The sequence below is a fragment of the Halichoerus grypus genome, chromosome 6 (assembly GCF_964656455.1).
Source record: "Halichoerus grypus chromosome 6, mHalGry1.hap1.1, whole genome shotgun sequence".
Lineage (NCBI taxonomy): Eukaryota > Metazoa > Chordata > Mammalia > Carnivora > Phocidae > Halichoerus > Halichoerus grypus.
The window spans coordinates 172,629,634-172,644,372 of NC_135717.1; the positions used below are offsets into that span (position 1 = coordinate 172,629,634).

At 52.8% G+C, this 14,739-nt stretch overlaps 1 protein-coding gene across 2 annotated transcripts in view; it reads right to left on the reverse strand.

Moving 5' to 3' along the window:
• The window catches only part of CYB5R3 (cytochrome b5 reductase 3), a 27,952-nt gene continuing 13,213 nt past the window's right edge, over positions 1 to 14,739 (reverse strand). For both annotated transcript variants that reach the window (XM_036088364.2, XM_036088365.2), the window contains exons 5-9: positions 12,559 to 12,688; positions 12,010 to 12,093; positions 11,692 to 11,777; positions 6,845 to 6,944; positions 1 to 1,177 (exon numbers count right to left, since the gene is read on the reverse strand). In XM_036088364.2, the coding sequence (XP_035944257.1) occupies positions 1,005 to 1,177; positions 6,845 to 6,944; positions 11,692 to 11,777; positions 12,010 to 12,093; positions 12,559 to 12,688 (573 nt within the window). In that variant the 3' untranslated portion in view covers positions 1 to 1,004. The remainder of the gene's footprint in view (positions 1,178 to 6,844; positions 6,945 to 11,691; positions 11,778 to 12,009; positions 12,094 to 12,558; positions 12,689 to 14,739) is intronic.

A 14,739-nucleotide genomic window follows, 5' to 3' on the forward strand; every position in this document is an offset into this window, starting at 1 on the left:
TTAGTAATAGCAAAGTTTTATTTCAATGTTTTTTCTGCTCATAAATGATTCTGAAAAAGCCCATACGCAAGAGGCGAACCCACCCTTGTCTAAAGGCAACATCAAGATCACGGAGAATGCTGCTCAGACGAAACCTCCCCTCTGCTGGGGTGCAGGCAGCATGAGGGGCGGGTCTGGGACAGAGGAATAAATACACATGTCTCAGCTCGGCCATCAGCGCTGGTGGCCCGGGCTCCCGAGGCGGTCCACCAGACTGCTGGCCTGAATGCTCAGGTGTGTTGGGAAAGATGCTGAGGCTTCCGGAGGGCCCGTGTGCCCACCAGAGGAGCCCTCGGCCAGCCCCCTCCTCCTCCTCCTCCAGCCCGGAGGGAGGAGAGCCCAGCTCCCTGCTGGCTGGGCTTGCCTGGGTCCTGGGGTGGGGGACAGACTCTCTACCCCACGGCGCCTGCCAAGAGGACTTTTTGGTGTTACTGTCATGTAGTGTCAGGTGCTGAGGCCGGGCTGTGGCCCTGAGCAGGTAGTGAGGGGTGGCAGGCGGGGGTCCCGAGGCAGTGCCTGGCGGGGGGGGGGGTGTCCCTGGCACCTGCAGCTCTGGGCTACCTGTACATTCGTGTTTATTTCCAGACGTCGTCTGCCCTGGGAGGGGTGGGTGGAGCGTGGCGCTTGCAGCCTTGGCCTAGTAGTGTGTGGGTGGGTGGGGCAGAGGGAGGGGAGGGCCAGGGCCAGGGCCGAGCATCACTGGTAAGAACCGATGAGGGCCAGACAGGAACCCGCCCAGAAGGTGGCTGGTGGCAGCCCACCTGTAACAGAACCCTGCTCCCAAAGGGGTCCCTCGGGGGCCAGCCCAGCGGGATAGCCAGCCAAGCACAGGCAGGCCAGGCTAAACCCAGGGCCACAGTGGGAGATGTGGGGGAAGGAAGTGATGTTAAAGAACAGTGGCGGGAGGTGTGGACAGGGCACGGTGAGTATGCGGGGCGGGCGTGCGAGCGGCCAGTGCCTGGCCCTCAGAAGGCGAAGCAGCGCTCCTTGGGGTGGCCCACGCGGTCCAGGTTAGGCAGGCAGGCGTACTGGATCATGGGCGGGGGTCCACACATCAGTATCAGTGGCTCCTCCTCTGGAGGCGGGAGGTGATCCCGGATCATCTCTTCATTTACGAAGCCCTGGCTGTAGTCCCAGGCTGCGGGCGGAAGACCAGGTGAGTCCAAGTGTGGCCGCGTGACTGCCCAACGACTGCCCACCTGCCCAAAGCCCCCTCCCCTTGACCGTTATACTCCTGTACCGTGAGTTTTTCCCTTCTTTCAACAAACACTGAAGAATGAAGAGGCTGATCCAGAGCAAACACTTGCTCTGGTCCCCTGCCCCAGCCTGGCTCGCCCAGAACAAAACAGCCAGTAAGCAATTAACAAAATGGCAATAGTGCATAGCTATCAATATTTACTTTAAATGTAAATGGGCTAAATTCTCCAATCAAAAGTGGCTGAGTGGATAAAAAACAAGACCTGTCTATATGGACACGAAAACAGACACATAAATCCATGGAACAGAATAGAAAGCCCAGAAATAAACACATGATTATATGGTCAATTAATCTTCAACAAAGGAGGCAAGAATATCCAATAGGGAAAAAGGCAGTCTCTTCAACAAATGGTGTTGGGGAAACCAGACCGCTACATGCAAAAGGATGAAACTAGACCATTTTTGTACACCATACACACACAAAAAAAAGCCCTCAAAATGGGTTAAGGACCTAAATGTGAGACCTGAAACTATAAAAACACTAGAAGAGAGCACAGGCAGTAATGTCTCTAACATCAGCCATAGCGACATTTTTCTAGATAGGTCCCCAGAGGCAAGAGAAATCAAAGCAAAAATAAACTATTGGGACTACATCAAAATAAAAAGCTTCTGCATAGCAGAGGAAACAACCAACAAAACTAAAAGACAACCTACGGAATGGGAGCAGATATTTACAAATGACATATCAGATAAAGGATTAGTATCCAAAATATATAAAGAACTGATACAACTCAACATCCAAAAAACAAACAGTCCAATTAAAAAATGGGCAGGAGACATGAACAGACATTTCTCCATAGACATCCAGATGGCCAACAGACACATAAAAATATGCTCCACATCACTCATCAGCAGGGAAATACAAATCAAAACTACAATGAGATATCACCTCACACCTGTCACAGTGGCTAAAATAAAAAACACAAAAACAAAAATAAAAAAATACAAACACAAAAAAATAAAAAACAAAAAACGAGGTGTTGGCAAGGATGTGGAGAAAATGGAACCCTTGTGCACTGTTGGTGGGAAGGCAAACTGGTGCAGCCACTGTGGAAAACAGTATGGAAGTGCCTCAAAAAATTAAAAATAGAATTACACTATGATCCAGTAATCATGCAACTGGGTATTTACCCACAGAATACAAAAACACTAATTCAAAGGGATACATGCACCCCTATGTTTATAGCCACGTTATTTACAATAGCCAAATTATGGAAGCAGCCCAAGTGTCCATCAATTGATGAACGGATAAAGAAGATGTGGTGTGTATATATAATGGAATATTAGCCATAATGAAATCTTGCCATTTGCAACAACATGGATGGATCTAGAGAATATAATGCTAAGTGAAGTCAGTCAGTCAGAGAAAGACAAATACCAGATGATGTCACTCACATATGGAACTTAAGAAACAAAACAAAGAAAAAAAAAAAAAAACCCAGACAAACCAGAAAACAGACTCTTTAACTGTGGAGAACAGAGAGATGGTTATCAGAGGGGAGGTGGATGGGGGGATGGGTGAAACAGGTGAGGGGATGAAGAGGACACCTATCATGATGAGCACTAAGTAATGGATAGAATTGTTGAATCACTTCATTGTACACCTGAAATGTGTAACACCGTATGTTAACTACACTGGAATTAGAAGAAAACAAATAAGACCTATCTACATGTTGCCTACAAGACACTCACTTCAGATGTTTGTAAGGACACACGCAGACTGAGAGTGAAGGGACGGAAAAAGATATTCTATGCAAATGGAAATGAAAAGAAAGCTAGAGTAAATAAGAGACAAAGATGGGCATTACATAAAGGTAAAGAGGTCAATCCAACAAGGATATAACACTGGTCAATATTTATGCACCCGACATAGAAGTACCCGATTATATAAAGCCAATACTAACAGATCTAAAGGGAGAAATAGCAACACAATAATAGTAAGGGATTTTAAAAAAAGATTATTTATTTGAGAGATAGAGAGAGAAAGGGAGCAGGAGGGAGAGGGAGAGAGAATCTGAAGCAGACTCTGCCCTGAGCATAGCGCCCGAAATGGGGCTCGATCCCATGACCTCGAGATCATGACCTGAGCTGAAACCAAGAGTTGGATGCTTAACTGACTGAGCCACCCAGGTGCCCCAATAGGGAGGGATTTTAATACCCCACTTTTATCAATGGATAGCTCACCCAGACAGAAAAGCAATAAGGAAACATTGGCCTTAAGGAACACGTTAGACCAGATGGACCTAACAAACATTTATAGAACATTCCATCCAAAAGCACACACACATTCTGCTCAAGTGCACACCTCACAGCTGTCAGAATGCCATCATCAGAAGACAGGAAACAACAAGTGTTGGCGAGGATGTGGAGAAAAAGGGACCCTCATGCACTGTGGGTGGGAATGCAAGCTGGTGCAGCCACTGAAGAAAACAGTATGGAGGTGCCTCAAAAAATTAAAGATAGAATTACACTATGATCCAGCAATCCCACTTTTGGGTATTTATCTGAAGAAAATGAAAACACTAACTCAAAAAGATTTCTGCACCCCATGTTCACTGCTGCATTGTTTACAACAGCCAAGATAGGGAAGCAGCGGAAATGTCCATTAATGGATACATGGGTAAAGAAAGTGTGTTACAAATACTGTCAGGGAGCAAGAATTCCTGTCCCTTCAAGGTCCTTCTAGCTGGGCTAAGAATCAAATTGACATGAGAGAGATTAACAGGAGAAAATCAAATTTAAGAGCGTACACACAGGGAATCCACACAGACACAGACATTCCAAAGACAGTCAGGCAAAATGAGGTCTATATGTCATTCTGAACTAAGGAGAAGGGGGCAGGGCTCTGGGATTTCGGAGGGAAGGAATGCATTTCACAGGGTGATAAGAAGAGCAGATGTTTGGTAGTTAGATGTTTGCCCTACCCGACAGATGGATCACTCAGGTAAAATTTACCTCTGTTAATAGCCCTTATTCTGGGAAAGACCCCCAATTTAGATTCTTCTGTATAGTTAAGGAAGGGATCAAAGTTTCTCTTGAGCTCAGCAGGGTCTCAAGTGCCTCTAGCTCAAGATAATCCACATGCCAAAGTGGCACATTTGGGGGGGGGGTCCTGAACCCCTTCAATACAATGGAATATTACTCAGCCACAGAAAAGAATGAAATCTTGCCATTTGTGACAACATGGACGGGCCTCGGGGGCATTATGCTAAGTGAAATGAGTCAGACAGAAAGTCAAAATACTGTATGAGCTCACTTACACGTGGACTCTTTAAAAAAAAAACAAAAAAAACCCAACACAACCAAAAAACCCCAAGCTCATAGATATAGAGAACAGATTGCTGGTTGCCAGAGGCAGGGGTGGGGGGAGGGAGAAATAGGTGGAGGAGGTTTAAGTCTATTTTTAAGAAATTGCACGGGACTAAGCTGTATTTGCTAGTGTGTAAAACGTGCAGGTACAAAACAGCTCAATTTTACCAGACAGTGTATTTTTCTTTATACAGGGTACTGAAGGTGGCTTTGTGGGGAAACGCAGGGCCGCTGTCCTTGCCACGGGAGCTCACCCCGCTCCCCGTTCCTTCACTTCCACGCCAGCCTCGCCCGCCTGCTACCATGACCTTTCTCAGCACGAAGGATTGCAGTTTATACCTAATGCTGCAGCAACACCCCAACTCCTCTTGAACTGTGGGTCAGGGTAGTAATAAACGTACGTGTGAGATGCTAGACCACCCAGCCCAAAGTCCTCCTTGGCGGGTAACTGGCTGCTGTCTGAACGGGTCCCCAGGAGGCAGCACTCCAGTGGTGAGCCATGTGTCACCACCAGGGGTCAGCGCCGGGCCCTCCTCCGCGGGCCACAGGGACCAGCCTACCCTCCCATGAGACCAGCAGGGAGGAAACACCTGTTTCCCACCTTTGATTGAGACAGGGATACAAAAGAAATACTCCTTTCTTTACTGTAGGAAAAGGAGCAACTCCCCTTCTCGGTGGCCCTGCCAGACCTCCCTGCCTGACCCTACAGTTGGCCTGTGAACAGCGGCGGGGGTGTGTGTGTGCGGGGACGACCAGCACGGGTCCACTCATATGTGCATTTTTGGCCATTAGTACACTACTGTCAATGTATTTTCCTTATGAGTTTCTTGTTAACACTTTCTTCTCTCTAGCCCAGTTTACTGTAAGAATACCACATGTGTGACATACAAAATAGGTGTTAATGGGGGATTTGTGTTCTTGGTAAGGCTTCTGGTCAACAGTAGGGTATGAGTGGTTACGTTTTTGTGGAGTCAAAAGTTCTATGCGGATTTTCAACTGCACGTGGGGGTCAGTGCCCCGAATCCTGGTGTTGCCCAAGGTCAGCTGTGCTTTGTTTCTCCCTGGTCTCACTAACCACCTGCTACCTGACTCTGTAACTTGCTAATAAGCCTGTTTCCTGTTCATCTCCCCCCACTAGAACATCAGCTCACGGGGCCAAGCCAGCTTCAGGAACAGTGGACAAGGAGCCTGGTTCAGATGGGCTGGTCCAGGCTGGCCGGCCAGCGACAGATCTCGGGGTCCTGCTGTCAGGTCCACAATCCAACCAGGCCCACACATAGCTCTTGGCCAGGAGGCCCAGGACCCGGCTTGATCACCCCAGAAGGACGGCTCCTCTCGGGGATGGGTCCAGAGGACCCAGCTCATGAGACGGGCGCCCATCCCTAGAGCCCATCTGCTCAGTTCCAGGGGAAGCAGAGGTGGGGTGTCCCCACACCATGGTTGAGCCCTGGGGAACTGTGGGCCCCAGGAGGAGGTGGGAGGCAAAGCAAGGGCAGGGTGGCCGATCACACACTGGGGCCCTAAGGGTGCTTCGAAAATGTCGTTTCCAACATTTAGAAGTTTCCCGTGGAGATGCAGGTCCCTGCTTCTCTTGAAAAGTAGAAGAGCCTGACCGACAGGGCTGCCGCCACTTGGCCAAGCATCGTCAGTGTCGCAGACCAAGAAGCCTGAGCTACTGCTTTTCTCACAGCAAAGAAGAAATTGAGATATTTCTTGTACCCACATCTCTACCTACAGCAGGAGAATGAAGCAGAACTCAACTCCCAGAGGGCAGCCTTGTTTCAGGTTTTGCAGGCAGCCCTCACTTGCCGCTCCTACGTGACCTTGGCATGGGTAGAAGGACGGTCACTGTAGGTCAGCCCAGCCCCCAAGGCCCAGGGAGAAAACGGTGTAACATGCCTTACAGGGTACAAACCGCACAGGGGGCGCAGTTGCCCCCACCCCCCCGCAGTGACCCTGCTGACCTGCCCCAGAGTGAGCCCCCCCACCAAGGGCAGAAGTCCAGCTTGCTTTGTCCAGCAAGGGCGGAAGGCCTTGGGCTCTGGAGGAGGATGGGAGTTCAAGCCTCGGCTCCGCTGTTTTCTAGCTGGGGGTTCCCCTCTCTGACCCCTCCTTCATCTGTGAGGTGGGGTCACACCACCTCCCTCTCCCAGAACCACCCTGAGCACCATCGGAGACCAAGCGAGTCGAAGGCCCAGCACCCTCACCCAGCCCAGCCCACCCAGCGCTTCTGTCTCACCTTCAGGGGCCTTGTCCACAGTGTACCAGAGCTTGAAGCGAGCAGAATGTTCGTTCCTCAGTTCCTCCAGCTCGGGCCGCAGCAGGATGTCCTTCTCAGTCTGGGGGGGGGGGGGGACGCAGGGCCCGGAGGTCAGGAGGGACTGCCCTTGGAGACACTCGTCGCCCAAATGGCTCATCATCCCGCCCACCGTGGGCCACACACTTGGCAAAGCTTGCAGGACAGCAGCCCGGCGGAGCTGACCCAGACTCCCAGAAACGTGCGCCCCGTTCTGCCCATCTTGCCCGAGGCGCGGCTCGAAGCTGCGGATGACGTTCATTACAAATGGCGTTTGCAGATGGTTTCTACCGCTGTGGGGACACGTGCCCCACATAACGGGGTGGAGGAAGCGAACAGCTGAACACAGGTGCAGTCAACTATGGAACAAGGGAAGACCGAGGCAAACAGGCCAAAACCTGCGCAGTGCCTGTCCCACGTAAAATAGCAGTTGGTTCTGGTGACAGGTGCCCCATCCCTCAGATAAGCCTCCTTACGTTCTGGTATCTTGGGTTGCACATCCTTAAATCGGGAAATGCAGACAACGAGTCCCCAAATCACACCTGCTCCTTCCACAGTCTCACCTACGCTGTGGCCTACAGCTCCCCACTCTCTGCTCCCACCGGCTTCATCCAGTTGGCTCCACGTGGCCAGTCCTTCAGCTTGGTGTCACCTCCTCCAGGAAGCCTTCCTAGACTCCCCAGGGGCATCAGCGACCTGCTCCTCACATGGCCCCTCTGACCACAGGCCTCTCTGCCACACGAGTCTCCAGGTCACTCCCAGATAGAAGGGGCTCCTCGAGCCAGTGGGCGGCGTGACTGACTTCACGGGGCTGCTATAAACTGGGGGCCAAAGGGCTCCGTCAACCAGAAGGGATCACCTACTCACAAACCACTACTGGGCCCCTGAGCTGGGGCAGCACGGCCCTCCCCAGGGAGGCAGACCTGGGAGAGGTGGGGATGCATTTCCTCTGCTCCCACAGGACCAACGGCACCTCGACATGCTCAGTCAGGAGCTCAGGGGCTCCTGGGGGGCTATTCACAGCAGGGACTGAGCAGGAAAGGACGGATGATTCGAAGCCACAGCAATTAATATTTCCTAAGTACCCACTGCGTGGAGGGGGTCCTGCTGACAGGAGGGACCGACCCAGCTCAAGGTGCACTTGTTCTCACAAGGACCCTGCAGGTCTGGTTCCTCATTATTCCCCTCCAGGAAATGGGCTGCAGGCAGGAGGCATGAGTCTGCAGGTCCCAGGGAGGAGGATGTTGATTGTTTCTTCCATTTCTTTTCTTTTCTTTTTTAAAGTAGGCTCCATGCCCAGCGTGAAGCCCAATGCAGGGCTTGAACTCGCAAGCCCGAGATCAAGACCAGAGCTGAAAGGGGCGCCTGGGTGGCTCAGTCGTTAAGCGTCTGCCTTCGGCTCAGGTCATGATCCCAGGGTCCTGGGATCGAGCCCCGCATCGGGCTCCCTGCTCAGCGGGAAGCCTGCTTCTCCCTCTCCCACTCCCCCTGCTTGTGTTCCCTCTCTCGCTGTGTGTCTCTCTGTCAAATAAGTAAATAAAATCTTTAAAAAAAAAAAAAAAAAAAAAGACCAGAGCTGAAATCAAGAGTCGGACACTTCATCGACTGAGCTGCCCAGGTGCCCCTCGTTTCTCCCATTTCTCAGGGGGGCAGTGGGCCCCTCCTGCCCTGATCGAGTGAGGACAGGGCCAGGGCTCAGGCTGGACAAGCTCTGTGTAAAAAATGCTAAAATATGGAAGTAAAGAAAAATCCCCTGATAGTCTTCAGAGATAACAAGTGTTAGGATTTTTTGTATGTCTTTTAGGCTTCGCTTTCTAATAAGTACATATACTTTCTTTTTAACAAAAATGGGATCAGAGGACGCATGCCACCTTGTCACCTGCTCTTCCAAGGTAAGAACATGTCACAGACCCTCCACGTGTCATCAGCCTCTGAGTGCCTGTGCTTCCCTTACCAGCTGCCCAGCTTGCGCCGGACAGAGGGACCACCTGTTCTCCACTGAAGGGCATTTAAATCGTTTTGAACACCCTCCTTCATAAACAATGTCTCTCTGCCCATCCTCACTGCCCTACCAATTCCTTAGATAAATCTCAGAAAGTGGAGTTCGGGGCAGAAAACTCCACACGGGTAAGGCATTCGATACACGTGGGTTTCAGTCATTCACACACCAGCAGGGCACCCAACACCGTCCGTCTTCCTACGCCTTTGCCGGCCCTGGGTAATAACCATTTAGTCTTGGCCAATCAGATGGATGGAAAGTAAATCTCATGTTTTATTTACTTATGTATTTACTTTAAAGTTTATTCATTCATTCTTTTTTTTTTTTTAAGTAATCTCTATGCCCAAAGTGGAGCTCGAACCCATGACCCCGAGATCAAGAGTTGCGTGCTCTTCCGAATGAGCCAGCCAGGTGCCTGTATTTTTTATTACTTAAAAAAAAAGGTAAATTTGTCACTGGCTCTAGTTGTATCTTACTAGTTTGAAAAGACTCTTTCTATATTGGTGATGAGGTACGGATTTTTCCCGGAGTTATTTATCAATCTTATTTATAAGGTTTTCTCATTTGTAAGCCGATGGGCTCTCCTTTCGTGTCTTGCTTACACTGCCCATTCTCATTCATTCATTCAGTACTCATAAAAATGCTCACCTAGCCCCTCTAAAGCTTCACTTTTCTACGTATACATTTTTTTTTTTTTAAAGATTTTTATTTATTTGACAGAGAGAGACACAGCGAGAGAGGGAACACAAGCAGGGGGAGTGGGAGAGGGAGAAGCAGGCTCCCGCCGAGCCAGGAGCCCGATGTGGGGCTCGATCCCAGGACCTTGGGATCATGACCTGAGCTGAAGGCAGACGCCCAACCAACTGAACCACCCAGGTGCCCCTCTACATGTATATTTTTAACCTAAACGTCATTTTACTGGAAGGTTAAAGTAGGGATCTACTCCACATTTTCCAAATTCATAGCAACTAACCCGACACTCTTTTCGTCCCTCTCCTCGGGTTGAAATGCCACCTGCAAAGCCTTGGATATACCTGGGCCTGTTTCTAGGCCAGTGCTGCTCAGCGGAACTTTCTGCAATGATGGGGATGGGAATGTTCTAGATCTGTTATCCCAGACAGTAACCACGAGCCACAGGTGGCTACAGAACCCATGAAACGCAGCTAGTAAAACCGGGAAAGTGAGTTGTAAATTTTAGTTAATCCTCATTAACTTAAATGTAAACAGCACATGTTCTAGCATGTTCCAGCACAGTCTAGACTTTCCATTATGTTACCAGAAATGCTTTAAGTCCCGTAAGCCCGGCTGTCACGTGTGGCTCAGGAACCACTGTTCCCAACACTGATGCTTTAGTAGCACCCTCCAGCGGGCTGGATTCCTCCTTCTTACTCTTTCTTCTCAAAACTTTCTTGGTTGTGCACGGACACTTTGTCCTCACATAATACTAACACCTTCTCTGCTTTTTTTCCACTCTCCTGCCATCACGGGGGCACACTGCCACTTCCAAAGGCTATGTAACTTGCCACACTGCCCCAACCGAATGCAAAAACAGGTATGGAATCCAGCTGCTTCTAATAAGCCAGACATTAGAAAGGTTTGCAAATATATAAAACGGGACGGTATTTTCTAAAATAGTTATTTTTCATAAAATACGCTCTGGCTCAAGTCCTGGTCCCGCTACTTCCTGTGAGCCTGGTCGGTCAAGCACCTCTCTGGGTATCTGAGCTCAGAGCTATAAAGTGAGCAATTCCACCACCCTGGCTAGTGAGCCAACAGGCCTGAGGATGCCCCGTACGGGCGACACAAGAGTGGCAGCCTCCAGAGACCAGCCCAGCAGCACCCAGTGGAACCGCCATCCCCCCACCCCACCCCACCCCCACCAGCTTGGAATTACTGGCTCTTCCCACCCACCCCGGGGCCTCGTCAAAGCCACCTCGGTTGGCTTCAGGGCAGTATCCTGTAGTTGTGGGAGTCCAAGGACCTTACAGATGGACGGGACAGAGCCTGGGCCAGAGGGGCCCTGGGACAAGCTGATCTGAACCGTATCTAGAGGCGCGGCAGGCCTGAGCGTGGCCCCCGCGCTGTTGGGGGAGGGGTATCTCACCTCGACCTTCCCCCAAAGGGGTGTCACTTTGCAAAATCCACATACTCAGTCATAAAACACTAAACCTAGAAAGACCCTTGGGGTGACCTTGTTTCATCAGCTAATTCCACAGTGAGGGAGCGGAGCCCAGAGAGGGAAAGTGGTCTGTCCAAGGTCACACAACAGGCCAGGGCAGACAGGCGGTAGGGTAGGCGTGGGGAGGAGGACATGCACTCGGGAGTCAGAGAGACCAGGTCCAGACCCGGCCCCGAGACCCCCAGCTCAGGGCGGGCCTGCAGCTGTGCTCTCGGCCCCTCTGTAAGGATTGGCCCCTCTGGCTCCAGGCCAGCCCCAGCCCCAGCCCAGGCCGGCATTCTTCCACTTCACGGCCGGGTTCCTACCTCTGTTTGTGGGGCGAGTGCTGAGGTTCAGAGGAAGCAGCCAGGGAGCAAATCCCAGGGTGGGGAATGCTCCAGGTGCCTCACCCCCTCGGCCCCCGAAGCAGCCCCACTTGGGTCAGACACTGGGCTCCAGACTGAAAAGCCTGACCCCCACCAGCCGCAGGAAGGCTGCCCGTGCCCAGGACGCTCAGAGCACCCTCACATTTCAGCCACGGAGCCGCACAGACCCCCTGAGCGGTGCCTCGCAGGGCCCTGCACCCCCTCTCCGCAGGAGCCCGGTTTGCACATCTCGGGATCACCCACTGACCTGGTTGGCAAACAGGAGGTGGCACACGGTAGGGTCATGTGGGTCTTTCATGATGGCGCGGATCACCTGCAGCATCGGGGTGATGCCTGCAAAACAGCAGCCCCCCACATGCTGAGTGAGGCCCTGCTGTATTTGTGCACACAGGCCCAGGCCCAGGCAGGGGGTGGCGTGTCAGGACAACCGGGCCTGGGCTCCTGACCTCGGGGAGCTCACAACTGCTTCTAATCTGTGCCCCATCCCATGGTCTGACCCTGACCTTGACCCCCACCCATGACATCTGCCTGCCGAGGCTCAGCAAGGGGCTCAGAGTCCACGTACCGGTCCCTCCTGCAATCATGCCGACAGACTTCACCATCTTGATGACGGGGTTGGACTTCTTGTCTGGACGGATGGCAAACTTTCCTGCGGAGAGGAGCAGGGAGGAGATGAGGAGACCCCAGCTCTCAAACATGCCAAGCTTGGGGCTAGACGGGCTGGAGCACCGGCCCCTGCTTCGGGGGTCTGAGGTGCGGGCAGCCACCATTGGGGGTAAGACAGGATGAGAGAGTGACAAAAGCCAGCAAAGAGGAGCAGGAAGATGGGCCCTTCGTTCCCACCACAGACGGTGCGGGGGGCAGTGGCGAGGCTGGGGAGCCAGAGATGCTCTGGCTCGATGCTTTCACTTGTCTGGTTTCAGTCAAACAAAGCCGGTCTGCGGGCAGCCAGTCTGCAACCCCTCTGCTGGCCAACTTTCCTCCTATACGGCCGGGGAAACGGAGGCCCCAGAGAGGAGACCGGCTGCCCAACAAGGGCCACCCACCCAGACAGCAGCAGACCCAGCCTGCACTGTGCCCACCGGGGCCTCCGGGCACTCCAACCCAAAATTACCTTTGCCCTGGTAGACCAGCAGCCCGTTCGGGCCCCGGAACTCAATGGTGTCTCCAATCTTCAGGCTTTCCAGGTACTGGGACATCTTCCCTCCAGCAGGGAACTTAGGATGGGTGTCTTTGAAGTAAACCTGCAAGACACACCCAGTCCTCAGGCCCCATTCCCAGGGTCACCGGGCTGAGCTCTGGGACACAGAGGGAAGGGAGCGCCTCTTCCAGGGTTCTCTGCGGCCTGTGCGTGGCTCTTTCACGTAAGGCCCTGTCCACCCATCTAAACTCACCCATCTGCATGCCAGCCCCCCAGGAGTCTGCTTTTCCCTAACATCCCCTCTGAACAAAGCGTCAGCCTGGTGAACAAGGCTCCCAACTCGAGGGCTTAATGTATTAACGTTCGGCCAAGAACGGTCTCTGTGCCCCCTCCCGGTGGGAGATTCCCACGCTGTCAGCACAGAAAAGGCTCCGGGAAGTGGGCTTAGCTCCCTCCTGTGCATGTTTGGTTTTTTCCATTCTGTGCTGTCATAAAAACAGCGTTTCTGGAACAACTTCCCTCCCTGTGCCCTGTGGGACTTCCCCTTTGAAAGAAAGGAAGTGCTACAAGACAGAGATAGGGAGCCTGAGGGCATGCAGCTCGCCCTGCCCAGGGCTGAGGGTGCTGGGCTGGGGGTGGGGGGACCAGCAGCTGTGATGGGCAGGGAGGGGCGGCTAGGGAGGGAGAGACAGGCAGCCCAAAAGGCCTGGGCCTCGGGGAGAACACAGCACAGGGGGGTGTCAGCGTGGGGGAAGCGCAAGGACAGGGAGAGGCGGCCAGAGCCATGTGCAGGCCAGGACTCTGACCTTTGTCCGGGGCCAATGGGGAGCAGGGAGCAAGGTCTCTGAGCCAGAAGGGGCCTGGTCTTCCTGAGTTTCCCATCCTCTACTTGGATCCCAGCCCCACCCCCAACACCTTCTCCACATCCGGCTAGAGTGATTCCAACAAGAACAGATGCTCCAACCCTCGACACATTCCCTTTCCTTCCGGACAAAGCCCCAAACCTTACTGCCTCCCTATCCCCCCTAGTCCTCTGAAGCCCCTGCCCTTTGGCTGCATCAGTCTTTTTTTTTTTTTTTTAAAGATTTTACTTATTTATTTGACAGAGAGAGAGACAGCGAGAGAGAGAGAGCACAAGCAGGGGGAGTGGGAGAGGGAGAAGCAGGCTTCCCGCGGAGCAGGGAGCCCGATGCGGGGCTCGATGCCAGGACCCTGGGATCATGACCTGAGCCGAAGGCAGATGCTTAACGACTGAGCCACCCAGGTGCCCCTTCTGACTTCAGGGCCTTTGCACCGGGAAGGTCCTTCTCCTTCCTCTCCGTCTGGTCAACGCCTCCTCGGCCTCCACGTCTCGGCCCTCTGTTACCCGCCCAGGGGAGCAGCTCCCATCACCCCACCCGCCCCACTCTGTACCATTCCTGGTGCTCAGTCTCATGTGCTTCTCCCCTGGAGCAAGGGTATCCACTCTCCAGGCAAAGACAGGCTCCCGAGCCTGGGCCTGGGCACCCAGTACAATCTAAATGACACTAAGCTAAGGAGGGACCCAGGCCCAGCTCCTTTCCTGTCCTCACAGACCTGGCGCCACCCTAGGACCCTGTGAGACCCAGGGCCTCAGCTGCGGCCCACAGGGGCCTCTGCCTCTGGCCTTCCGCCCACGAGGGGCCCAGTGAGAGGGTCCACACAGTGGAGTTAGGACAGTAAGCCTGGCCCCCAGGAGTGCTGAGCCAGGGTGGCCATGGGGGTTTGGGCCTTTCCTGGGAGGGTCTCCACACCCCACCTCCACTGGCCTGGGCTGGTTTGCATTTGCTGGACGCGTAATCTGAGTACATGGATCGTTCTGTAAAGCTTGTGCTTCTAATTTTCACAAAAGTATACTGTGCTATGGTTGTCATTTCTCTTTCCACTTGATGTGATGACTTTTTTTTTTTAGAGAGAGAGAGAGAGAGAGTGCGCACGTGCAAGAGAGCACAGTGCGCAAGAAGGGGGGAGGGGCAGAGGGAGAGAGAATTTCAAGCAGACTCCACGGGGCTCGATCTCACAACCCTGAGATCATGACCTGAGCCAAAATCAAGAGTCGGACGCTTAACCAACTGAGCCACCTGCGTGCCCCTCAACGTGATGATTCTTAAGATCCTTGCTGGCTGTTCTGGGCGT